The sequence below is a fragment of the Lissotriton vulgaris genome, chromosome 8, assembly GCF_964263255.1.
Source record: "Lissotriton vulgaris chromosome 8, aLisVul1.2, whole genome shotgun sequence".
NCBI lineage: Eukaryota > Metazoa > Chordata > Amphibia > Caudata > Salamandridae > Lissotriton > Lissotriton vulgaris.
Genome location: NC_141696.1, coordinates 1,420,987,671 through 1,421,014,757, shown reverse-complemented (window position 1 = coordinate 1,421,014,757; position 27,087 = coordinate 1,420,987,671). Strand labels below are relative to the sequence as shown.

General features: G+C 46.7%; 1 protein-coding gene across 1 annotated transcript in view; it reads right to left on the bottom strand.

Annotated features, from left to right (window-relative positions):
* LOC147698856 (uromodulin-like 1) overlaps positions 1-27,087 on the bottom strand; it is a 569,037-nt gene that overhangs the window by 469,741 nt on the left and 72,209 nt on the right. The window contains exon 3 of the mRNA XM_086935447.1: positions 3,165-3,326. Coding sequence (XP_086791573.1) covers positions 3,165-3,326 — 162 coding nt within the window. The remainder of the gene's footprint in view (positions 1-3,164; positions 3,327-27,087) is intronic.

Genomic DNA, 27,087 nt, shown 5'->3' with positions numbered 1-27,087 from the left:
AGGGCACTGCTTCCAAAAGAGGGGGAACCCTTTTGAAGGTACCTATACTTGTTGAGTCTTCATCTATCCTGGAGTACGAGATATTATGGCTGGGAGGCTGATTGATAGTCTTTCATCTCTCTGCTTCATGGTTTATTTAGTATTGTGAATGCCATCATCTCATTGGAGGATGCATGAAGGAACCAATAGCGCTTCGTGGGTAGAGGATCAAGGAAGTGTTAATGCTTCAATCTTTTTGACAGTGAAGGATGATAGTGAATTACACTGCTGCCCTTCCCTAACATTGCCATACACATTTCCTGCTAGAAACACAAATTCCTGTAGGATTTAAAGTGAGGGTAGTTTTGCCCTAATGTCATTCAGAAGCAGGTGAAACCCAACCAGATCCTATTTTATTAGAATTAGAGGCTCATTACGATTGGGCTGAATCCAGTGTAAGTGATGCGTCCTGTATGGGTTATTACTTCATTCTCTAACACAGGTATCTCGATGGCCTTGGTTATTACTGACATTATATATAGTTACCAAGTAAAGGCATTTGTTTGTATATGTTGAAAATTCTGGGATGGGCCTGAAAAGCCCTCATACATGCACACACCGCGTGATTTCACTGTAGTAATTGTCGTAATTTAGCAATGATTCGGTTAAGCATTAGCAGAAGACATCTTGTATTTAGAGACTATCTTGTCCGTTTACGGAATCCATTTTGTATTTCTGTCGGCCATTTTGTTTGCCATGTGCTCTGTCCTACCTTCCTGTTAACTGCTCTTGAAATCTGCCTAGAGACAAGATATATTTATCCTCTTCTGCTTTGCACATGGTCAGTTGAGCATGCAGCTGTCTCCAATTTGTAACTGTCAAGATGTGTCCACCAGAATTAGCTAACTGTCAGCCCTTCCCACTTGTTGCTAGCAAACTCTCTGTATGACCTTATATGTATTTGAAACCTTCATTTCAGCCCCTGTGTGGGTATAAAAGGACCAAGCTCCTTCTAGTCAGGGTGCTACCTCATACTATTCCGAAGGGTGTTGTGTGAATGTAGTTCCACCTCACAAGGTTTAATAAACTCTGTCTTTTCTATTCCAGTTTCTGTGCCAACTTCTTATTATTGGTCTAAGGACTCTAAGCAGAGAAGGGTGAATCCCTTGCACTAGTAGGCCTGGCTGAGGCTTGCTACCACATAATGACCACCACTGAACTCAGGCCTGCCAGTCTACTCCTGCACACGCTGCTGCCACCCACTTACTAGTCACCAGTTACACCAAGCAAGACAACGAGTGATGTTTAGTGCCTGCGTATGTCACATATGTTCATACCCCATGGGCTCAATGGGGACGTCCCTGAAGCTTGAGGACTCCCTCTGCCTCACATTACCCCCCTGATGCCACGCAGACAGCACTTCTGCAATGTGAGGAGCGTTTCTGCCAGACTTGGAATCTATCATCACTGCACCTGTGAGACACTGATAGATGCAGGGGCAGATTTATACAAGCATGTGTGATTGTAAGTTGAACTAACAGGCAAATGGCTTGACCTGCAGGTGTGAGTGTACTTTTAGATTCACAAATTTATATTTCCTCTATTAAAGGGATTCACTCCTGCATGATACTGCCCCAACTAGATGTAATATTACACAACAGTAAATCCTGTCCCAGTGATGAACAGCAAGGGCTGATGGGGCGTGGGACCATCCTGAATACCTAGAAACTCACTAGGTTTCGCGTGTTCATAAACTTCCCCACGACCCATTCCAGCTCTGGAAATAGTCTGTGGTTTATTCTTGTCAGTCGGAAGAGTAAATATGCTTCCAGGCTGGTAAATGAAAGGAAACACTCCCAAAACTGTTGGCGGTGCAGTCAAAGGTTTTTCCTCATGCAGTGCCGTCTTTGCCATGAAATATCTGTAAATTCACAAACCTTTTCCAGCAGTACCCCCAAACATTTTGTTATTTCTAAAAATTGTAAATCTGCACCAAAACAAAGGAGTGCATGTCCAGGGACTAAAAACAGAGTTTTTCCATGATTAATCACTGCCAATTGATCATCGTGCCAGGCAACAGGCAAAAGCAAAAACAACAGTTGATGGACAGAATGCAGAACAATGTCATACATTCACCCCAGTACAGAGATCTGGGCCTTAATCCATCGTTTCTTTGCTCACCATATATTCCAGTTTGAACCCAGCCATATGCAAATCAGTCTTGACCCTGTGCCCCATGGGAACAGTCCAGCCCGAACTGCCAAGCCAGGTACTCCCTGCACTGGAAACAAGCATCCACGGACCGGTATCGGGCTTTCAGCCCTCATCAGCCTTGATAGCTTGATTCCAGTGGCATGGAGAGCACGGGACTCACGTCTGAGCATACCCGTCCCACATGGGGTGACAAATGCAAAACAACAGGTGATGGACAGAATGCAGAACAATGTCATACATTCACCCCAGTACATAGATCTGGGCCTAAATCCATCGTTTTTTTGCTCACCATGCCATTCCAGTTTGAACCCAGCCATATGCAAATCAGTCTTGACCCTGTGCCCCATGGGAACAGTCCAGCCCGAACTGCCAAGCCAGGTCCTCCCTGGACTGGAAACAAGCATCCAAGGACCGGTTTCAGGCTTTCAGCCTGGATAGCTTGATTCCAGTGGCATGGAGAGCTCGGGACTCACGTCTGAGTTTTGCATTTTGGCAACAGGCAAAAGGCATGGGTCTGTGAAGCGTCAAGAAGCCATCTATAGGCGAACAAGCGCTACACTAAAGATAAATACTAAAACAAACTTGCTTGCAGAAACTCTTGATCAATACATCCGACTCTCTGCCCTCAGTAAGCAATGTTAATACATCACCGTGGTTATCAAGTAGCTGCAAACGCTTCTGCTGTTACAAGCGTGGTCCTTCATTTCTGATTGGTTCCTGCAGGATCACTCATGTCATCATGATCCCTAAATCTATTCTTCATTTCACACTTAGCAAAAAACTATGGGTCCCTGCATCTGCTGGAAGCTACACTCTGGAACCGTGCAGTCCATCGAAAATCTTTATTTTCGCTGACTAAAATCTTCTGTTGTGGAGGAGGACAGCACCAGGAGACCAGTGGTTTTGGTCTCACACATCTGCACTGTCTGGCGGAAGCGAGCCTCAGAGCATCCTTGGATGCTGTCACGTACCTTCTGGGACGGGCGTGGAGCAGGTGGATCTGTTGGCGTGCCGGCAGCACTTCTGGAGCCCTGGACAATCCAGATCAATCGTGCAGGAGATGTTAGATCGCATCATGTCATCTGCTGGGCATACCCCTGGCCTGGAGGTAAACTCGTGAGACCTGTTCAAAGCTAAAAAAAAAAAACGTAATGTGTAAAATGCCTCATAATTGGATTTTCTTGTTTACCACACATCAAGTAGAATAAAATGGCACTTACACATGCAGATGAAAAGAAAGCATCAGTCTTGCTGACGCAGAGACAGTCTAAACCAAAACTCAATGCCCAGAAGTGACAATACAACCCTGTTCAATGTCGCATTCCGGTACATACATCTTCGGCATGATTAGCAACACGCTGCAGGGAGATTTTCCCAGATACCAAAAACTGACACACTACTGACAAAATGAACAACTGGTCTTCAACTCCTCGAAAAACTCAGGTCACCCAACTGAGCCCAACAGACCACTGACTTAAGACCTCCGTTTCCCCATCCTTATTAATTGCAGGGAACGTTCATTTAATTGTAATAAAACATGGAAAATGTTTGTTAAACTTTGCCTTTCTCTGAAGATTTAATGAGCACAAGTTAGACATTTTGCTGGAAGTGAATACAAACAATCAGAGCAGAACTGTCTCAAAAACATGGAGTGAGATATGGGTGCTTTAGAGTTTGGTGGAGTGGAAGCCCCAGTGTATATTAGCGATCCCCCTCCCCACCAACCTAGCAGCTCCCCCGCCGTATCTCAAGTCTGATGAAGGACTAGTATTAAACCAGCAAAGCCTCAATGGCTCCTCCCTGACAACCCGTTCGCTATATGTCTGCCAGGTTTGAGTGACAGATGTCTCATCCTTTTACAATCGGGACAACCAACACTATATTTCCTTTTCCAGTGACGTTGCGCATTGTACATTAGCCCTTGTGCACATAGAGATAACTCCCTTAATCCTTAATATATTAATCCTCTGAGGATGGATACATATTTGCGTGGCGGCCCCTGGCAGGGATTTGACGGCCTCTGGCTCTGTTCCACTTCCAAACACCCTGACCCCCCTCTTCACTGGCCTCCGCACCCCGCCCGACCCCCTCTTCTGGGGCCCCCCACCTACGCTTCCTGCCCAGGGCTGCCATGAGCCTAGAGCCGCCCCTGGCGTGTTTCAGCTGTGCATGTGAGACTACCGTCTTGCAGAGCCCAGTATACGCTCACAGGTCGCTTGTCGCAGAAGGGGCTCTTCAAGGACTGGAACTTACCTGGAATAGGTCTTATAATGTGAATGGACTTTCCTAGTGTAGATCTGTAGTGCTTACTGTAGGTCTCTGGTACTTGCACTTTATTGAAAATTATAGGCAAAATCTGCCCTAAAGTACAGTTTTGCCCCACAGAGGCCTACAGCGTCTGGCAAGGTATCAATCTAGGAGTAAACATGCACCACAAGTGTAGATTTGCAGTCTCTAACATCATGCATACATATACTCCTTAAAGCACATTAATAATTGTCATATTTCCCTGGCTCAGCTCATGTTGAGATTCCAGGCCTTTCTCCAGTGCTTAATTTGTAAAGGAAAAAGTGCCAGGACCCTTGTGAGGAGGCTACTACAGCTTGCAACACCCATTGCCCCCAGTAGCGTTGCCAATGACAGTACCAGTGTGGCAATTCAGACTTTAACAATACATTCAAAAGGACTATTACATCCCACCCAAACTATTAATATAGCTTTAGGTGGTAGGTATTAGTGATTTCAATGTATATTTAATTATTAAATAAATGTAGTTGTGCTTCTCACAAAATTAGACAAAAAGCGCCACCATCTGGCAGGCTGTCATAGGAGCCCATGTTGACAATAAAATGTTGGTGCTGAGCACTGGAAACCACTGGCTCAAATTAAGCACTACCTTTCTCCTTACTGGGCCAAGTTTAATTACTCAACTCTCCAGCAGGATGATCAAAGGCTTTCGCACACAATGGAGCCATTAACACTTCCTGGGAAAGGAAGGAGTAGGGAAGAAATCTGCATGCTTTAATTCACTCCTCACACTGCACCAGGCCTGGGCAAGCCCATATAAACAAAGGAGGAGGGCCAGACCTCTGGAGCCAACAAAGAAGGAGATCACCTTTGAAGTTTTTTGTGGTTCAGGCAGCTGTGTGAGCTAAGGGCAGAGCTGAGGCTCTGAGAGGAGCTCTTTCCAGAGACAACTTGAATTGCCATATTGGATAGTCTCAGAATGTTGTGTGGGAGGGTTAGGACAGTGATGGAGTGTTGGTGTGGCACACTAGGATTGGCTAAGGGTCTCTCAATTCTAGAACCTTCCACCCCCACTTAAAAACCCCTGTATATGGGACAGGTAGATGAGAAGGCACTGGACCTGGGAGCGACAAAGGCAAAGGATGCCCAGGTGAAAGGGGAAGTCACCTGATGCCCTGCAAGGATGGACTCAGGCATTTTTCCTCCATCGAGCTGCCCAGTACTAGAATTTGTCTCACCAGGGTAAATGGCACTGGCCCCCTTATGCTGCAGGAACAGTTGGGGGAATGGACCTAGTGGGAGACGGTGGATGGTTACAATGGACTTTCTGTGGACTGCCCCTTAACTCCACTGCTGAGACACAGGTGCTCTGAAAGATAGCCAGGAGGCCATGGGGCCTGTGAAGTCAGCATGTTCCACTTGCTGGTTGTGGAGGGCCTGTGAAAGGCACACCCAAAGTAGAATGGCCCCTTAGAAGTGCAAAAAAACAAGCACCCCACATAAAGAACCCTTTAAAGGCCAAAGGGCCTGAATGAAAGGCTCCTGGTGGCTAAGGATGGCCTCCAGGATCAAACTGAGCTCTACATTATGTGAATGTGCTCTACGGGACACAAGATATTGAGATTTCCTCGAAAATGCCCCCAGATTGGGCCTATGGGAGATGGGGTTGCCACAATGTTCCTTTCTATACCCTTTTTTGGAAGGGTGCATGCATGGGCCTACCCCCTAGCATAGTTTCCTATGAAAACAGTATTGCACATATCCCTGTGCTGCTTACCAGAGGCTGCCACGCAGCTGCTGCCCAGCCCTGGGTTGGGTACTTATGACTCCCCCATTCCCTGACTCCTACTGACAAGTCATGGAAGATGTAGTCTTGTGCGTATCCATGGCTGGCAGGAGACCATGTGTTGTTTGCTGCTTCTACAGCCAGTCCACACCTTACACACAAAGGCACCTTGTAGGCTAGTATTTTAAAACCATAGTTTTGATGTTTTAGGGTTAAACTACAATCCCCAGAATGCAATGGTTGAAAAGAAGGTCCTACGTGAAACAGGATCAGCACTCTGCTGTTCCACCTTCCTTTTCAGGGTTAAATCTCTCTGTCGCTCTCTGCACCCTCAGGTCATTGTCAGGGAGAACTTAGGACCGTGGCACTCATAGTACGGCCCGCGGGCCGCCAGCGGCCCAGCAGGCCTTCCTTGGCGGGCCCGCAGACCTCTCAGGTAATGTACCCATGGCCCCCCAGAGAGAGAGAGAGAGAGATTGGAGCAAGAGAGAGAAAGAGAGTGGGGGGAGGGGAGAGAGAGAGAGTGGAGAAAGAGAGCGGCGAGAGAGAGAGAGAGTGGAGAGAGAGAGAGAGAGAGTGAAATGAAGAGAGAGAGAGAGGGGGGAGAGAGAGTGAAGAGAGAGAGTGGAGAGAGAGGCTGACTGAGATATTGACTGACTGAGACTGATAAAGAGAGACTGACTCAGAGGGAGAGACTGACTGACAGAGAGAGGAGAGGCTGACTGAGGGAGGCTGACTGACTGACAGAGAAACTGACTGACTGAGAGAGATACTGACTGACTGAGAGAGACCGACTTAGAGAGAGAGAGTGACTGACTGAGAGAGACAGAGAGAGAGAGACTGACTGACAGAGAGAGACTGACTGACAGAGAGAGACTGACTGACAAAGAGAGTGGGAGATTGACTCAGAGAGACTGAGTGAGAGAGAGATTGGCAGAGAGAGACTGACAAACTGAGAGAGAGACTGACTGACTGAGAGAGAGACTGAGTGACTAAGATAGAGACTGGCAGAGAGAGAGAGACACTGACTGGCTGAAAGAGAGAGACTGACTGGGAGAGAGACTTACTGACAGAAAGATAGAGACTGACAGAGAGAGAGACTGACCGACTGAGAGAGACTGACTGACTGAGAAAGAGACCGACTTACTTAGAGAGAGAGACTGACTCAGAGAGAGAGAGACTGACAGAGAGAGAGAGAGAGACTGACTGACCGACTGAGAGAGAGAGGGAGACTGACTGACTGAGAGAGACTGACTGACTAACAGAGAGAGATAGAGAGACTGGCTTAGAGAGAGACTGACTAAGAGAGAGACTGGCTGACAGAGAGAGAGAGAGAGAGAGAGAGAGAGAGAGAGAGACTGACTGACTGAGAGAAACTGACTGACTGACAGAGAGAGAAAGAGAGACTGACTTAGAGAGAGACTGACAGAGAGAGAGACTTACTGACTGAGAGAGACTGGCTGACAGAGAGAGAGAGAGACTGTGATGGAATTGGGGCCAAAGTGTGTATGAAGCCTCTTAAGATTGCTATTGGCTGCTAATAAAAATGTATTATCAAAATGTGCTCTTTGTAGTTACATCTGCTTTTGAAATACAGCATTGTCGCATTGTCTGTTTTGAAACGGTTTGATTTTTTTTTACTTTAGACCACCCCCCACTGATCCTCCCAACTCTACAGGTGTGGACCTCGGCCACAAACCACCCTGTAATTTTGGCCCGACAGAAGTTTTGTGACTACCTATGGCTCAAGGTGTGATCTGTCGCATGCCACGTGGTGGCGATATGGTGCAGTGACCCCTCAATGCTGATATGCTCCGACGTGAATTTTTATAAACACTTACCTAAAGTCTTTAATTGGAGAACAATTTTAACCTTTAAATCTCTCCATGAAATGGTATCAGCAATCTTCCTTTTATTTTACTTCATCATAGTTAAAGTGAAGAAAAGTGACAGTGCCAAAAAAGTGCACACAACGCTATCTGACGCCTTTTCTGAAAGGGGATAATCTGGCAGCATTCTGAAGCCACTGTATTTAGTCAATCACTCTTCTAGCCGAGTGGACACATGTTACTGTCTTCCAACACGAGTATATCATTTCCAAAACACGGACTGGAGTTCATTCTTAATCCTGGACGGATGGCCAATTTACAACAGCAGAGATTCCTTCTTCAATTATGCAAATGAATCATATTAAAAACAGCTCGCAACGGATTTATCTTCATTTAGATTCATCTTTAATGTGGGATTTTATATATTTTTCGTTTTGTAGTATTTTCGGTTGAATCTAAATGAAGATAAATCCGTTGCGAGCTGTTTTTAATATGATTCATTTGCATAATTGAAGAAGGAATCACATGTTTTGTCTATAGTGATGGCGATTCAACTCAGCGGATGGCTACGGAGAACCACGCCTCTGTGTAGCCACGGGTGATCCGTGACCCCAGCCCCCTGTAACGGCGGTACCTGGATGCTGAGCTCGGCGTGCTGCTCCTGGAGAAGGTGTTTTCGGTGACTTTCTGTAATTGCGGCGTGTGGAGAATGCGAGGAGCGCTGGGGCGCCTCTCATAGGAGGAAGGGATTGTGCGGTGATCTAGGAGGTGCGGTGGCAGGGGAGAGACGTCGTGAAGATTTCGTGCACCCAGCCGGACGGCGGGCTTAGTCGGGTAGGCGCGGCCTCTCGAAGTGCTTTGGTGCCAGCTTGCTTTGGCCGTCCCTGTGTTGGCGGCAGAGGCGAGCGCGAGTGATCATACGATGTGGTTTAACGGTGTTGGAGAGGCACAATTAAATTTGAAAAACCAAATTGAGGAGCAAAGAGAAAGAGGTGAGGAGGGTCTGAAAGGAAAGCTCTGGGGTGCTTTGGATTATAGGGAAAAACTTTGATGAAATCTCTAGATGCTTATAGCCCCAAGTTAGACTTGAGAGCCTGAATGAATTGAAAAAGAGGCCAGGGGAAAGTTGCAGAAGCATAGATCTCTTAATACCTCTTAATATTCTGAAAGTGAAAGGGGGAGAGAAATGGGTAAACCCCAGAAGGATGGGAATCTTGCTAGTAAACCTAGCAAAGCAGATTTTGAGGCTCGCCTTAAAGCAAAAACACGACAAGTTTTGGCAAAGAAAGCCGCACTGCGTGCCGCTGGGGATAAAGATAACATCTCTACGTCCCTTGGTCTTAACAGCACCTTTGAGAGCTCAGAGGATGAGCACCTGTGTTTCTCCACAAAATGTGGGGCAGCCTGAAGCAGTGGAATTATTGCGTGACCAAACGAGTGCCACATTGGTGCAGATAGAAGCCATTGCTGTTTCAACCATTCCACCTCAAGATGGCCAGCGCAAAGGAGTTAAAGAAGTTAAGGAATTTCTACTGTTTATTAAGAAACCTACCTCACAACCCTCACTTCTTCTATATTCACAACCACAAACCTCCTCACTAACCTCGTGCTCAGCTCCAAGATCACTCACTACCTCACCGCCGGAGACAGGTCTGGTTTTACCAGGATCGCAAGCCCCTAAAGACCAGGTTGTGGTGCAACTAAATCTTGAAACCAATCCTGAAACTGTCTACTTGGGAGTTCAGCAGCAACAGCAGGACTTGATTGCAGTACAGGCTTTGGCAGCACCTCACGTACTTTCAACCTCCTTGTGTACAGCTGGGAAGTCGATCTTGAGGCCGAATCCCTCTCCAGCTTATGATTCAGCAGCTAGAAAGAACATGATCGAAATCTCTGTGAACTCGACGTCACCTCAGCCTCATTTGCAATCCCAACCTCAGCTTCAATTTGGACCTCAAGACCATGTATTGCCAGAAGTTGTATTGGCACAGGTAGATTCTAAGTTGGGAAGAACGTGTGCTGACACTAATGATCCACTAAGTAATGCCAGCCATAATATGGAGACTACAGGAGCCTACCAGTTAGATATCAGGGATATGTTGAACTTAATTTTGGATGAAATACACAAAATGAAAAAAGCACAGCAAAGGGAAATTGCTGCACTGCACTTAAGATAGGGAAAAATCGAAGAAGTGATGACAGGGTTTCCCATAAGATTACAGGAGGCAGAAGCCAGAATTTCAGTACTGGAGGTCCAAATGTGCATGACTATGGGAGAAGCAAAAGAGACGGCGAAAAAGAAAAGCTACCTTGAGAACAAGCTGGAGGAACTTGAGAATCTGTCTCGGAGGTCTAACCTCCGGATTGTCGGGGTTCCTGAAGGACTAGAAGGTTCTCAACCCCTCCAATGAGTGAACTCATTTATTAAACAGAATGTTTTGCCTGAGTTTGAGGGCGACCTTACTATTACTAGAGCTCACCGAGTTCCTGCACGCCCTTTTCCTAACTCCACGATACCAAGAACTATTTTGCTGAACTTCGCAGACTTCCGGATCAAGGAGAGAATTCTGACAAGAGCGATTCAGCAGAGACAGTTTTCAGTGAATGAGACTAATAACTGTCGGATATTTTTTGACATGACTGCCGCTGCTGCACGTAGGAGGAAAGAATTTGTAAAAATCCTTCATTTGTTTAAAGTTCATGGCGCCCAAGCTTCAATTGCTCAGCAGTCCAAACTAAGAGTCTTAGTTAAAGGGAAGTTCTTTATGTTCTCAGATTTAGAAGAAGCACAGGCCTTTTTAAAAGAGATCTCGGCAGGGTCCAGCACTTGAATATTTGTTTATTCACAGATTTATTAATGGCAATGATGGCAATGGTGAGGACGCCCTTCCCCTTGTTACAAGCTGGGCCGGCTAGCCTTTGGAATGGTCTTTAATTTATGGCTGGGGTTCCCCAGGCTAGCGGGATCTGTATTAAAGGGCAGATTGAACCACTCTTGTAGGGCTCCCAGATTTATAAGGCAAAGATTGATTAAATAGAAATTTGTTGTCATAAATTGGGGGGATAGTAGGCAAGGCCTCTTTCCTCAGTAGGCCAGATCGTTATGCTGAGTTGTTAAACGTTCACAAAAGGGGTCTTCCTTCTTTATAGTGCTTGCCTATACGTTAATAGTTCGCAATTTAAGGGATTGTCGGGGGGATGGGGGTAGGGTCACCAGGGTGTAAAAACATGACATCCAGGTTAGATGGGTGGGGTGAAATGTGGTCAGCGTGGTTGGTGGGGGGGGTTCCACATTCTGGGGGGCAAGGGTCACGAGGGGGGGAATTCCAGATTTTGGGGGGAGGGGTCACGAGGGGGGATGGGAGCATAAGGGAAAAAATGAAGTCTTTTTCTTTGCGAATGCATTTGCGTTTTATACATCCATTTTATAGTTTGGCTCTGGGTAGTGTGTTTAGGGGGTCTAAGATTTGATCGGTTGTTAATTATGGCTAGCAAGGAATTGCTGAAAGTGGTCTCTTTTAATGTTAATGGTCTCAACAATAAAAAGAATATGCGGGCAATTGAATCATGGATTAAAACAGAAATCCCGGCCGTGATTTTATTACAAGAGACCCATATACCAGCTGCAAAGCTGCCAGATTTTTCTATGTTTAGATCCTGGGCAGCCTATAGAGGATTCTCTTCATCCTCAGCTTCTCATAGAGGGACAGCAATATTTTTAAGTAAGAGATTTCAGGCTGAGGTTGTCAATTTTGATAAAGACCAGTATAGTCGTTGGGGCTGGGTTACCTGCACTCTCAGACAGAGACCGATAACTTTGGTCAGCATATACGCCCCAGTTGAAGATAACCCCAAGGTTTATGAGGATCTATTTCACTCCCTAATTTAGGCACCCGGCGAGCTGATTCTGGGTGGCAATTTCAATATTCTAAGGAATCCTAAAATTGACTCCTCAGCGCAGGCCAAAAAATAGCTGAAACCTAAAGCCTTAAGAACCATTCAACATATGGAGTAACTTTGGACCTACAGGATCCATGGCGTGCGGCCTTTCCAACTAAAATAGCGCATACTTGTTCATCAGGCAGATTCCGCACCTCGTCACGCATTGACTTCTTCCTGGTCTCATGGAGATTGTGCTTTTGCTAGCAGAGATTCCTACATAACGGATTTTCTGATCATGCTATGTTGGTGCTCGAGGTACAATTAGGAGATTGTGCTAGGGCCCCAAAAAGATGGTCGATGAACAGACAATATTTTAATGAAGAGGACTGTGTGGGTTTTATTGGAACAGAGATCAAGGAATTTTTATCGCAAAATTATGAATCTGCACCTTTGAATGTGGTCTGGGACACACTCAAGGCCTTCATCTGGGGGCTAATCATTGGTAAAGATGCAGAAAATATTTTAAAAGTTAGGGAAGATAAGAGAATCTTGGAGCAGAAAGTCCAAGAGTCCTACTCCGTATTTCGTAACAACCCCTCTGTGTTTAACCAGCGTCAGCTGGATCAGGCTAAGAGTGAAGCCTTTTTTCAACAATGCCGCCAAAAGACATATGAGGAAAGTCATTTTACGGGTAGGTTTTTGGCTTGGCAGGCCAGGGAGCAGGTTGCTTCCAATCAGACCAATGCATTAAAATGCCCCTTAACAGCCTCTCGCACAGATGACCCAGTCAAAATAGGTGAAATAATGTCACAGCATTATGGGTCCATTTATGGTCAACAGCAGACGGTGGATATGACCGCCCTAAAAAGTTTTTTGCAGAATAACGGCTTACCGATACTCTCAGAAATGGAAAAAATAGCTATGGCAAGCCCCTTTACTATGGAAGAGCTGGAGGGGGTCATTAAGAATCTGCCAAATGGTAAGGCCGTGGCCCGGATGGGCTTCCGCCTGAATTTTTTAAAGTCTTTTTTAGTTCAGTTGAAGATTTTTTCCTTCGTTTAGTAAACTTAATGTTGGAGGGGGAGTGGGGGAGAATACCGGAGTCCTTTAGACAAGGCAACATAGTTAGTTTTCTGAAAAAAGGTAAGAACAGCGAAGACCTGAACTCTTATCGCCCGATAACGTTGTTAAACTCAGACTACAAAATTGTCCCTAAATTGCTGTCAATTCGGTTTAATCATCATGCGGCACAATTGGAAAGGGGCGACCAACTCGGTCCCCCCGAACGTATGGCCGAGTGCCTCGATCCCCCCGGGAAGCCATTTTTGGGCGGGAGGCGCGCCTCAGCTGGTATGCCCGAAGCGGCGTAGCTGGGGCGCGCTCGTTCCCGCCCTAGAGTGGGCTGGCCTAGACACCGACGCAGCCAGCCACGCCCTCGGGGCAGGCAGGGGCGGGTATACGCCCGCCCTGAAGACGGATAAAAAGGGACGCAAGACCAGAAGACATCCTCTTGTTCTTGTGCTCTGAAGCTGCACCTCCTCGCTGCACGTGAGCTCGGGACAGAACGAAGAGCCAATTTTGAGCGTTTTAATCTCTCTTTTTGTCTTCTAGATACTTCGTCTGTAAAGATGCCCAAGAAAGGCGCGAAGAGAATGTCGACTGACCAGTTGGTTCGGGCCCTCATGAAGGACATGTCCGAAATTAAGAAACGGTTGGCGGAGCGAGACGGCGAGGAGGGATCGGGGCGTCCACCGGCCGGAGGGAAGCCGAAGAGGCCGAGAAGGGGGCCGGTCGGGGGAGACGTCCCGGTTCCCTGTTCCCCGCTCGAGGCGCCAGCCCCGGTACCGGTCCCGGTACCGAAGGAGGGGAATCCGATTCCCGTAGTAGTCACCCCGACATCCGCTGAAGATATGCCTCCCGAGTTGGCGGCACAGTTAGCGGCGTGGTTGGGGGACAGTAGCGAGGGCGCCACGGCTGCCGAAGCGCAAGCACTCATTAAACAGTTGCGCGAGAAACGTGATACAGCCAAGGTGCCCGCGTCGGATGCGGTGATAGACAAGCCACGAGTGGCGGAGGCAGCGTCCGGTGCAGGTAAGCGGCCATTGCCGATCGCAAGAGATGAGTCAACACCCTCTCGTAGAGAAAAGTTGGGGCAACATGTTCCTTTGGCAATAAAGGAAAAGATTTGGGCGGGGGAATACGTAAACATTTTCTCCTTGCTCGTGGATCATTATGAGGTTGAAACTGTTAAGGGCCAAAAGGATCTGATGCATCCAAGTGTTTGGCGCGCAAAAATGGCCGCCTTTAAAGTGAATGAGAATATTGGCAACTGGGGTAATGCTTGGGGAATTTTTACGTCAATTTTGGGGGAACGTAGGCCTGAATTGCTTCCTGAATTTCCAGTATATCAGTCACGAATTATGGGGTACTCGACATCGCACCAAGGTAACCAATGGTTCTGTTATGACAACCTTTTCAGGAAAGCGATGGAGCATAACAAAAGTTTAACCTGGGACTGTTACGATTCTTTGACATGGAATAAAATGAAAGAGTCGGGGATGTTGAAAGTGCCGTTGGTGGGGAGTACTGTTGGTGAGTCCTCCCGCCAAAATGGGGGGACGCCCTTTCGGTCGGGTACGGGTACAGACGATTACCCGAGACCCGCCGGCAATACAGGGAAGAGGGGTTTCTGTTTCAATTTTAACAAAAGTAAATGTACTAGGCCCCCAGGATCTTGTAAATTCAAACACGAATGTAGCGGTTGTGGGGCACCCCATCCTGAGTCCTCGTGCAGAGCCAAATCGGGTGAAAATGGGGGTAGAGGGGGCGCCAAACAGGTCTAATATAGTCCGAGGGGCGCCTTTACCAACCCCGATTGATACCCTGGCGATGATTCCCTGGCTCAGCGAATACCCAGATCGTACCTCTGCTGGGGTGCTACGAAACGGTTTTTCATATGGTTTCCGCATCCCGGTGGGGAACTTTCAGGGTGTCGGGTCGTGCAAAAACCAACTTTCCGTCTTGCAGCATACGAATGTAGTACAGGATAAGATCCGGAAAGAGGTTACCCGAGGTCGGGTTGCCGGCCCGTTTAGTGTTCCCCCGGTACAGAATTTTGTTTGTTCTCCGTTAGGGGTGGTCCCCAAGAAGGACCCAGGTGAGTTTCGATTGATTCACAATTTATCAGCTCCTCATGGCCTTTCTGTAAACGACGCAATTGATCCAGAGATATGTTCGGTGCGGTACGCATCATTCGATGAGGCCGTAGCCATTTTGAATCGCCTGGGGCCCGGGACGCTGATGGCGAAATCAGATATCGAGTCAGCGTTCCGTTTGCTCCCGGTATACCCGGAAGACCAACGTCTTTTGGGATTCATGTTTCAAGGTTCGTATTACATGGATAGGTGTATGCCGATGGGGTGCTCTATATCTTGTGCATATTTCGAGAAATTCAGTAGTTTTCTACAATGGGTTTACACGAAGAAAACGGGTTTTCGAAATGTGATGCATTACCTCGATGACTTCCTGTTCCTTGGGGCCGCTGGGGATGATGAATGTGCCCGGGCCTTGACTGAATTTTGTGTTTTAATGAAGCAATTTGGTGTGCCATTGGCACCAGGTAAAACTGTGGGTCCCACGACTTGCCTCGAGTTTCTCGGGATCGAGTTGGACTCTAGTGAGGGTTGTTTTCGTTTACCAGCTGCCAAAGTGTCGAAATTCAGGGCAGCCCTGCAAATGTGTATTATTGCATCTAAAGTTACGCTGCATCAATTGCAGCAATTGGTGGGGAAGTTGAATTTTGCCCTAAGGGTGATCCCGATGGCCCGCCCCTTCTCCCGTTCGATTGCCCAGGCGATGGTCGGCCTAAAAGAGGGTCATCATCGCACGAGATTATCGGCCGAGGTCCGCCAAGACATGCGTATTTGGTTAGCATTTTTGGCGGATTTCAATGGTCGAGTCGTCTGGAACAAACCGGCCTTGTCCTCTGAAGAACTTGGTCTATGGACGGATTCAGCGGGAAGCATGGGTTTCGGCGCCATCTTCGGCACAAAATGGTCGGCACAAAGGTGGCCAACATGGTGGCATGAAGAGGGGCTGACGAGTAATATTGCTTTCCTTGAACTGTTTCCCATTTTGGTGGCCCTCAGAACCTGGCCCGATGGATTCAAAAATCACTCTGTCATATTTTGGTCTGACAATATGACCGTTGTAGAATGCATCAATAGTCAGGCAGCACGTTGTAAAATGATTTTAAGGCTGCTTAAAGAAATTGTCTTACTGTGTATGCAACTGAACGTGGTATTCAGAGCAAAACATGTCCCAGGGGTGATGAATCAGGCTGCTGATGCACTCTCTCGTTTTCAAATGCAGGCTTTCTCGGGTTTCCTTCCCTCAGCGGACCCAGAGCCAGCACCCTTTCCCGAAGCTCTCTGGTCTCTCGGTGCCCCGAACTTCGTTACCTCGTGGGAGAGAGTCTAGCACCAAGGACGAGGAAGGCATACGAAGGGGCGTTTCGGGCTTATTTAGCCTTTTTGGGGACTGAGAGAGGGGGACTTTGGGGGCATGAGGTTTGGGTAGTACATTTTCTGATGTCCTTGCGTAAGGCTGGGAAGTCGGTGGCTACAGCCCAGAGGCATCGTGCTGCCATTTCCTTTGTTGCCAGGGCTCATAATATCCAGGACCCGACAGCGTCTTTTGTGGTACAGAAAGCGCTGCGTGGGTGGCAACGCCTTGAGGGTCGCAAAGTAGATGAGAGGCGCCCGATAGGTCTGGATAGGTTGTCCCAGTTGCTGGCCACACTCCCCGCCACATGCTCGTCTCAGTTCGAGGCCTGTTTGTTCCGAGCTGCTTTTACGCTTGCATTTCACGGGGCAATGAGGATAAGTGAGCTGGTAGCAAGGAGCAAGCGGGATGTGCTGGGGGGTTTGTGCCGGGAACACGTTCAGATCAGGGGTGAGACGATGACTGTATCCTTTGTCAAGTCAAAAACCGATCAAAGTGGGGTGGGAGACTGCATAGTCATTCGCAGGATCCCAGGGTCTTCCATGTGTCCGGTGAAGTGTTTAGAAGATTACCTAGCACGAAGGGTGGCATCATGGGGGGGGACATTGTTGAGACACGCGGACGCCACCCCACTGACGAAGTTTCAGTTTCAGCGGGTGCTCGCGATGTCAATTACCGCAGCGGGCTTGGACCCGGGTGAGTTTGGGACCCATTCCTTTCGGATAGGGGCTGCCACTGAAGCTACAGCCAGGGGTCTTAATGTGGAACAAGTGAAACGAGTGGGGCGTTGGTCCTCCAATTGCTATAAGAGGTATGTGCGGTTGCACATGTTGTGAAGCTGTAATAATGTACTCACGCTTCTTGTCTTTTGTTTGGTTTTCAGTTACGCAAGACTATGCAGTCGACCCAACACCAGGCCAGCGGTCAGACATCACCGGCTGTGAGAAAGGAGGTGTGGGTCGTGGGCCACTCATACGTGAGGCGTGCCGCAGACGTATTCAAAGCAGGTGACATGATTCACGTAGCTGGGGAATACGGGTACAGAATGTCCTTCTACGGAAGGGGCGGTCTCTGTATTGACCAGTTTCAGGCATTCTTTGAGGGTTTGTTAGGGCGGACGAGGTCACCGCCGTCTATAGTCATAGTACATTTAGGGGGCAATGAGTTGGTCACCACCGGTAGACGACTTCTCCTGGAGGCAATGCTTTCCACTGTAAGTTGGTTAGCGAGGAAAGTTCCGGGGTGCATAATTGCGTGGTCTCATATGATCCCACGAAAAGTGTGGCGGGGGGCTATTTCGATCCCTGCTTTGAACCATTCTGTTAGAAAACTTAATAACAAAGTGAGTAGGTTGTTTCGTTCCAGGACATTGCATTCTATCTCGCACGGTTGTATTAATGATGACAGTATGTATCTGGGGGATGGTGTGCATTTGTCTCGGGTAGGAAATGAGTTACTCATAGGAGACTTCTTAGCATGGTTAAAAACGTTGGAACATGACCTTTAGCTAGGAGTTTTGTGGGGGGCCCGGATAGCCGGTCAACTATCCGGGCCTGTGGCGGTAAGGTCATGATCGGTGAGCACTAATTAGTAGATCCCTATGAGTGGGCGTCACCCAACACGGATGGGAGCGCTCGGGAGAGGTGGCCATTGGCCCCTCAATGGGGAGGCGGTCCCTTCTAAGGATGGGTCGCCGGAAGTAAAGGAAAGGCGGTCAAGGCCCCTTCCTTTGTAGGAGGGGTTACAGCCCCCTCCTGGGGAATTTCCCGGGGCCAGTGACATCTGCGACGGCAGATGCGGTAAGTTGTGTGGGGTTGGGATAAGGTCTACGGTACCTTCTAGATACCTCACACGAGTATTCGAACGACCTTTAACTGGCGTCGAGTCTTTAGGTGCCCCCGTCAAGTCAAGGGAAATTGGTAATAGTTGCACTTGAGGTACGCCTCCGTGCTGTCGCCCAGCCCAAGTGGGAGGGGTAAGTCTGGTTAGGGATCTTGACACCGGTTATGACCTTGCCGTTGGCCCTTAAACGTTAGGTTGTACAATTTCAATATGTCAAGAAATGTTTTGTAGGATGCTAGTTCGGCTAGGAGAACCTCTGTATTAGAGAATCTGTTAAGGTTAGCCAAACATCGCAATATGGTAATGAAATTGTACATAACATGAAACGTTTAATGTTTTAATTTTGTTTCAATAAATACGGCCGGGATGGTCACTCCATCCCACTTCCAAAAAACTTCAAGAACTGTTTCCGGTTTCCCTCCTTTTGGGGATTGTGTTGAGAGGGGGTGGCGGGTATCTCGGCCATATGGAAAGGGGCGACCAACTCGGTCCCCCCGAACGTATGGCCGAGTGCCTCGATCCCCCCGGGAAGCCATTTTTGGGCGGGAGGCGCGCCTCAGCTGGTATGCCCGAAGCGGCGTAGCTGGGGCGCGCTCGTTCCCGCCCTAGAGTGGGCTGGCCTAGACACCGACGCAGCCAGCCACGCCCTCGGGGCAGGCAGGGGCGGGTATACGCCCGCCCTGAAGACGGATAAAAAGGGACGCAAGACCAGAAGACATCCTCTTGTTCTTGTGCTCTGAAGCTGCACCTCCTCGCTGCACGTGAGCTCGGGACAGAACGAAGAGCCAATTTTGACCCACCCACCAGCCCCTGAAGACAGCCAGTTGTGTATAATAAAGTTGATTAATTTTGCTTCGGTTTTCGTATACAGGTTGTAGTGCCATGTTGATGTTGAGTTAATAAAGAATGGTCGTTTTGAGTATGTTTGCCATTAAAGATATTCAGTTTAGTGTTGAATTTTGAATGCATGCTCTTTCGGTCATAGTGGCCAATGTATTCGTAGGTTAATTTGCACTGTCGTATTTATTTTGGTAGGCGGTAAGGTCATGATCGGTGAGCACTAATTAGTAGATCCCTATGAGTGGGCGTCACCCAACACGGATGGGAGCGCTCGGGAGAGGTGGCCATTGGCCCCTCAATGGGGAGGCGGTCCCTTCTAAGGATGGGTCGCCGGAAGTAAAGGAAAGGCGGTCAAGGCCCCTTCCTTTGTAGGAGGGGTTACAGCCCCCTCCTGGGGAATTTCCCGGGGCCAGTGACATCTGCGACGGCAGATGCGGTAAGTTGTGTGGGGTTGGGATAAGGTCTACGGTACCTTCTAGATACCTCACACGAGTATTCGAACGACCTTTAACTGGCGTCGAGTCTTTAGGTGCCCCCGTCAAGTCAAGGGAAATTGGTAATAGTTGCACTTGAGGTACGCCTCCGTGCTGTCGCCCAGCCCAAGTGGGAGGGGTAAGTCTGGTTAGGGATCTTGACACCGGTTATGACCTTGCCGTTGGCCCTTAAACGTTAGGTTGTACAATTTCAATATGTCAAGAAATGTTTTGTAGGATGCTAGTTCGGCTAGGAGAACCTCTGTATTAGAGAATCTGTTAAGGTTAGCCAAACATCGCAATATGGTAATGAAATTGTACATAACATGAAACGTTTAATGTTTTAATTTTGTTTCAATAAATACGGCCGGGATGGTCACTCCATCCCACTTCCAAAAAACTTCAAGAACTGTTTCCGGTTTCCCTCCTTTTGGGGATTGTGTTGAGAGGGGGTGGCGGGTATCTCGGCCATATGATCCATTCGTATCAGAATGGTTTTATTGCTGGTAGGCAGCTAGCCACCAGTACACATTATTTAACCGAGGCACTGGACTATTTCGAAACTAAGAGGATACCCGCATTAGTCCTTCTTTTAGATGCTGAGAAGGCTTTTGAAATTGTTGTGTGGGAGACATTGTTTATGATTTTAGGTCATTTTAGAATCTCCTCAAAGATCACGGCCCGGATCCACAATCTATATCTTAAAATGATGCCAATGTAATTATTAATACGTCGGTGGCCGGGCAGATCAAAGTAAAACGAGGCACAAGGCAAGTGTGCCCTTTATCGCTGGTCTTATTTGCCTTCTTTATTGAACCATTGGCGATAGGAATGAGGAATTGTACTGATATTTGTCCTTCAATCCCATCCATGGCGAAATTGAAATTATACGCCGACGATATCATGCTTTTTATCATACCTGAGATAGAGGTTCAGGCTAAAGTTTTCCAGGTCTTTGAGGAGTTTGAGGTTTTAGGTGGGTACCATATTAATAAAAAGAAAACTGAAATTTTACAATGTGGTGGAGCAGGCTTGGATCTGCACCCCGATATTCTTTCCTGTGTCAACACCAAACCTAAGAGATATCTGGGGGCATATTTTTCCGAAAGTGTCAGCGACCTATATCACCTGAATTTCGCACCCCTCCTTCGAAAAACTTAGTCCTTGTTTTTATGCTGGAACTCTCTTCCTTTATCTATTCTGGGACGGGTGGCCCTGATTAAAATGTCTGTTCTTCCTTTGTTTCATTTTCTGTTTTCGACCATCCCCTGTATTTTATCAGGCTCCTTTTTTACCCAAGTAGAGTCAATGTTTACAGCCTTTCTTTGGGCAAACAAATCATCACGTATTGCACTTAGCACTTTCTATGAAGAATCGGAACAGGGAGGCTTAGCTCTTCCTAATCTAAGGGACTATTACTATGCATATTTTGCACAATATCAATCTAGATTCAAACATCAACTACAATCAAACCTTTTTATTAATAGTTTTATTAATCTAATGTGTAAGGAAAGTCAGATCCACTCCCCTTTGTTAATCTTCAAATCCCCTAAACTGGTCCGTTATAAGTGTCTTCAAGGGTTTTTTTAAAAACGGCAGGCTCTTTATAAAAGAAACTCCATCCCTGTAATTAACTCAGCAACTTTACTTTCTGGCATTTTACCATTAGCAGGGATTACACAATCTTCAGAACTCACATTAAAGTGGGCCTCTGTAGGATTTCGTAAAGTCTCAGATTTCTTGAGGAATGGAAGATGGTTGACTGTGACCGAAATGTCGCAATTGATTGTTAATGATTTTATTCTTTTGGGGTCATATGACATCTTACATAAATTCATTGCTGAATTAGATGTATCCCATGAACTATTAGAGGATGTACCCAGTAGAAAACCTGGGGCATGGAAAAATTGTTTAGCCTTAGTTAGGGGCGAGGTTCTTGGACAGAAGGCAAATAAAAAATGGAGGGATCATGAAGACTTAGAAATCTCTGTAAATATGTGGTCAGTTATTAATAAACTTAACTTCAGCACGCTAAGAGGTGCGAACTGGCGGAGGATGTTGTTTTTTAGCAAATGGCAACTTTACCCCTCTTTCCCTCTCGAAAATGTATGCCAATCAATCAGCGCACTGTTTTCGCTGTATGAATCATCCTACAGCTAATTGGTCGCATATTATGTTGCAATGTCCTAGGATTCAGAAGTTCTGGGAGGATATCTTTTGCTTCCTGGAAACTGAATGTTGTATTCAATTAGCAGTGAATGATTTGTTAATTATGATTGGTTTTGATCCAGATCTTCTTCTTCCTGACCAACTGGTCAAACTTTTATACATTACAATGGCAGTAGCTAGATCACTTTTGTTACAAAGGTGGCGCACCGATTTGATTCCCTCTGTTCTAGAGTGGGTCCATAAGATGAAAGCAGTTAAAAGAAGTAAACGCACCTATGCACTACGTGTGGGGGGGTCTTAGGAAGTTCAAAAAAATTCGGGCTACATATTTTGATTAAGTTTAGGAGGGGTCACTACCTTATGCATGTTGTCAAAAGAGCTCATAGTATTTTAGTCTGTTTTTCCAGATCTGTTCTTGACTGCTAAGTGCTTTAGGTTCTAATTATCAATTTTGGAATTTTTAATAGTATGCCTAAAGGTAAACTCTTTTTATGGATGTATTGGTTTTAATATACTGTAATATTTGGACTTCAATAAAAAATATAAATTTTTAAAAAAATGTTTTGTCTATAGTGACTTTTTCAAGGCTGGAAAGCAAAAAGGGTTAAATATAGTAATTCTGCCCAAAAAGTGTCAGTATGGTTGCATTAGAAACAATGGTGCCTCGCATCAATCCCTAACTGGAACCTTGCCCGCCACCGAACAGGTTGGAGTTTACTAGGATCTCCTCTGATATATCATTACCTTCTGGCAACATTATATCACTGCATGCTCTTCATTTGCTTATATAATCTTGTCTTGCTCACAAACGTATTGTATACGTAAGGCTCCATTGTTTCCAATGCAACTATACAGAAGAGCCCTTATTTTGATAATTGGGCAGGGATGTTATGGAATGGGCGGTTGCTGAGGAAGCTCACACAAGACTCACTTGGAGGGTTTGAAAAGCAGAAGAGGAATCGGATATCGCTGTGTGGAGTGGCTTGTGTGCTGGGTTTTTGGATCTGGATGTTGAGGGTATTTGAATCGATGGTGACTCTGAAAGTAAGTGATTGGTTGTGCGGCGGATATAGATTTTATATGATGGAAGACTTTGATGCTGATAGGGGATTGCATGTGGGTTGAACACTTCCTATTCTGGGAGATTAGAGAGCAATGGAATGATTATAGTGATGTTTTGCTTTGTTATACTGAAACACCTGAGATAAATTATGATATAGGAATTCTCTTCCTTTCCCAATGTGCTGCATTGTTGATTGTTTTCAAAACATAAATCAAAAGTAAAAAAGAAATAAAGTAGGATTGAATAATTGCCAAGCATCTATCAATGCTCTTTGAGACCAAAATATATACGGCAAGATGGCGGCTGATCACTTGGTTGTGTGAGCTGGCGGTGCTTCTCTCCCAGTTAACTCACCCTATCTGATTGTCTAAAGCCGCTGGGATGCAGGAAATTTGAGAATTTCGAGCAAGATCTGCAAGCTGTTGTGGAACTAAAAGTTATTGACTGTCATGTTTAGGGTTGTGTCATATTTACAGAATACCCTCTTCAGCAACATATCCCAGTTCTGGTTTGGATCATTCTCTTACCGCAGAGTGTTTTCCTGCTCTCGCAGTCTACCGAGGATTTCCTCTGGTAACATGGCTCCGAAATTGCTCGCCAAAAATGTATCTGCAAAGTCTCGAGCTGTGGCAGCCCGAGCAATCAGCCCTGCAAATTCCGTCAGTGCGAGCAAGGAGCCACAAACAGCCCGCGGGGGAAACGTGACGGTGGCGGGAGAATCAGGAAATAATCAGGCGGCACCCGCTGTGAACGTTAAGTCAAAGCAGACCCTACCTGCGCTTTTCAAATCCAGTCTGGGAAAGTGAAGACTTCTGCCGATGTGGTGACTAGCAAGCGCAAGCAGCCGAATGTCAGCAAAGTCGCGAATGACACGCTCCCGCAGTCTGTAGGCGCCGTATCCACTTTGCTGGACCCTGTGTTTACTTCTGCTGTTTCTGCCGTAGGCAAGGGGTGTTCCGGCTCTTCCTTCCGAGCAAAGTAAATCCCATCATCAGGAACACAGCGGGCATAGTCCAGCAGCTTTCAGTGGGGGTGCCGATTCAGAAACTAGAGAGCTCCAACCTACACTTTGCCTCCCAGTCAATGGAACTATGGGAGTTGTAGTTCCACAAGTTGGAAGCACTTCTATTTCTGCTCAACATATGCCTGAAATATCTGCTCAAGGAGCTGTTGCTGCAAACCCACTGGGGCAAACGGTCTGTCCTGCTAGCTCTGCTGGGTTTGATGAGTCTACAAGGGAGCCTGAAGGGGGGGACAAATTCTATTCACTGTCTGAACATGCTGAGTCATCGCAGGATGAGGATGAAGACCAAGATAGAGAGTGGACTGATGATGACACCGATGCAGGTGATTGGCGAGCCAATGAAGTTCTCAAAGATGAAGTCTTGCCCGAGGCCCCTGTACTGTCCGCAAAACTATTAGATCGAAAGACCAAGGGGTCCTCTTGCTAAGCAAGGACCCAGGCTCGCTTGGCTTGATGTCATGGGATTATTCTTTTTCTATGCAGCCTGGCTCAGTTGACAACGCCCTAGCCTTGGGTAGTGCTCCATTGATCAATCCCCCTCAGGTACTCCCTGGAGAAATTACACTTTCTGTTATCTATAAGACTATCATGGCCCATCGTGAAGAAACGCATCAGGAGAGCGCCCGCACGCAGGGTGTATGTCGCAGGGTTCAAAATTCAATCCGCAGAGTTGCCAAAACGTGTTCTGATATTGCTGCCAGAATCGTAGAGGCTGAGGAGAGGATCTCTAATCCAGAGAATGAACTGGCAACTCAGAAGGGTCTAACGGACTTGATTAGTGCACAAAAATATGACATTCTCTGGAAGCTGACTGTTCTTGAGAACCGGCCCAGAAGGAACAACTTGAGGACCTTAGGGATTCCGGAAGGCCGTGAAGGGGGAGACACCAGGCAGTTTGTCGTGGAACTCTTTTCCGAAGCTTTCCCAGAAGTAAAGCAGTGGGATTGGCAGCTTGAATGCACATCGCTTTCCTTTCAAGCAAAGACAAAAATCTGGACCAGCCGGAGATAAGCCTCGGGCAATATTGATCTGTTTAAATAATTTCTTGGCAGGGGAGGAGATCTATGATTTAGCCAGACCCGACAGAAAAAGGGAAGGGAAAGATTGTGAGTTCGCTGTTAGGCCAGATTTTTGTCCAGCCACAGTTGAGCGGAGGTGGCAGGTCTGCCAGCTAATAGTCCAGCTTCAAGCAAAGGGTGCTCAAGCCTTCCTGCTCTTTCCTTCTAAATTGAAAATAATTTACCAGGGTCAGACTAGATTTTTCCTCTCGGAAATCCAGGCGAAGGAGTTTCTGAGCTCTATATAGTCAAGAATGCTTGGGTTTTTTTTTTCTTCCCCTTACTTTTTGTTTTCTCTTTTTTCATCCCAGCGGGCTACAGGTTCAAAGGTGGGGCTGAGCCGATTGTCAGGGGTATTAACCCTTTTCAGTCAATTTCTTTCTTTTCTGTCTGGATTGCAATTGGCTTTAATCCTCAAATGTTTATAATGATGGGGTGAGGGATCTTGGGGAGAATGGGGAAATCAGCTCATTCCATCACAAGGACCTAGGTCCTGTTGCGGCACAAGGGGGGTGTAGGGGTTGGGTGGGTTTGGGGGGTTCAGGGGTCAAGGGCGGGGGTAGTGGTAGTGTACTGCTGGGGCTTTGTGGGAGGGATGGTGGGGGTAACTAAGGTTTTGGATTTATGCTATAGTCGTGATTTTATAATTAGCCAGCTTCGTTATATGTTAGAATATGTGATTAAAAAGTCTAAAGGTTTCCAATGGAGATCAGATTTTATTTTAAGCTCTAATGGAGAAGGGTAAACTGTGTTTAAGTTCATGGAACATATGCAGCCTAAATGATGGTAAAAAACGGGCCTGTTTTCAAAAATTGCTCATACTATGCATCTGGACGTGCTGTGTTTGCAAGAGACGCATATACCCTGGGGGAAGCGGGAGTGGTTGAAAATACCTGGATATTACTTAATCGCTTGCTCTAGACAGACACCTATGATCAGAGGGGTGGGCATTCTGCTGAAGCAAGGGGTTGGGGTTTGTAAAAAGGTTCGAGAGGATAGTGCGGGCAGATGGGTCTTAGCCGAAATAGTGGTTGATAGACCTCTAACAATCTGTACGATATAAGGGTCGAATGCAGATGATCCAGAAGTGATAAAATATCTAAAAGTAGAATTACCAGCCTGGCCATGTCCAATGTTTGTTTGTGGGGCCATGAACATTAACTTGCCCAGAAATTTCAATTTGGCTAGGGCACAAAGGTACTCCGGCAGGAAACCTATGGTTTTAAGGCGTTCCAGACTCTAGTTCAAGAACATGGCGGATTGATCTCTGGTATAGGCATAACAAAGACGACAATGGGTTTACATACTATTCTGCCCCTCATAACAAAATGGTCCGCCGGGATTATTTCTTTGTGTCTGATCAGGTGGCAGAAGCTGCCTCTATTTCAGCTCCTTCAAGAATTCTATCAGACCATAATCCATTAATAGCTGTGTGTGCTTGGTCTCGTTCACTTAGAGCTCCTAGGAAATGGACATTTGAAAGGAAACTTTTGTTGGACCAGGCTTACCAGGACCACATGAGAAAGTGGCTAACCGAATTTCTAAACATCAACAGGCGGACTGCTGCTGACTCTATAGTCTTGGATGCACTAAAGGCTGCAGTGCGTGGGGAGACTAAGAGTTTTGCATCCTTTCAGTGGAAGACCAGCCAGGAGCAGGTTAAGGGCCACATTGAGAAACTTAGGCTCGCAGAGTTGGAATTAACACGCAAAATTAAGGAAGGCCTTAAAATAGACAAGAGTCAGCAGACTGTTGCTATAATCAAGTCTAAACTTCTGGAATTTTTTGGGCAGGATTTGACCGTCAAGTATTTGCAATATCGTACAACAATGTTCGAATACGGGGAAAACTCGGGTAGAGTATTAGCTAAGAGGCTCCAATAGAAAGGCCTACAGAATCGTATTACCAGAATACCGGATCAGCATGGGGTGGTTCAGGACACGCAGGAGGGAGTCTTGGATGTGTTTCAAAAGTTTTATATGCTGCTCTATACTAAAGATAACACTGGCACTTTGACCGAGTCCTTGGCAGAGTGCGTCTTTCAGGACATTGATACTCTTAAGATCACAATGGAGGATCTATCTGCCCCTATTACGTGGGAGGAGGTTGAGCCGGCAATAAAATCTGTAGCCAACAGAAAGGCTGCTGGCCCTGACACCATTCCCTTAGAATTTTATA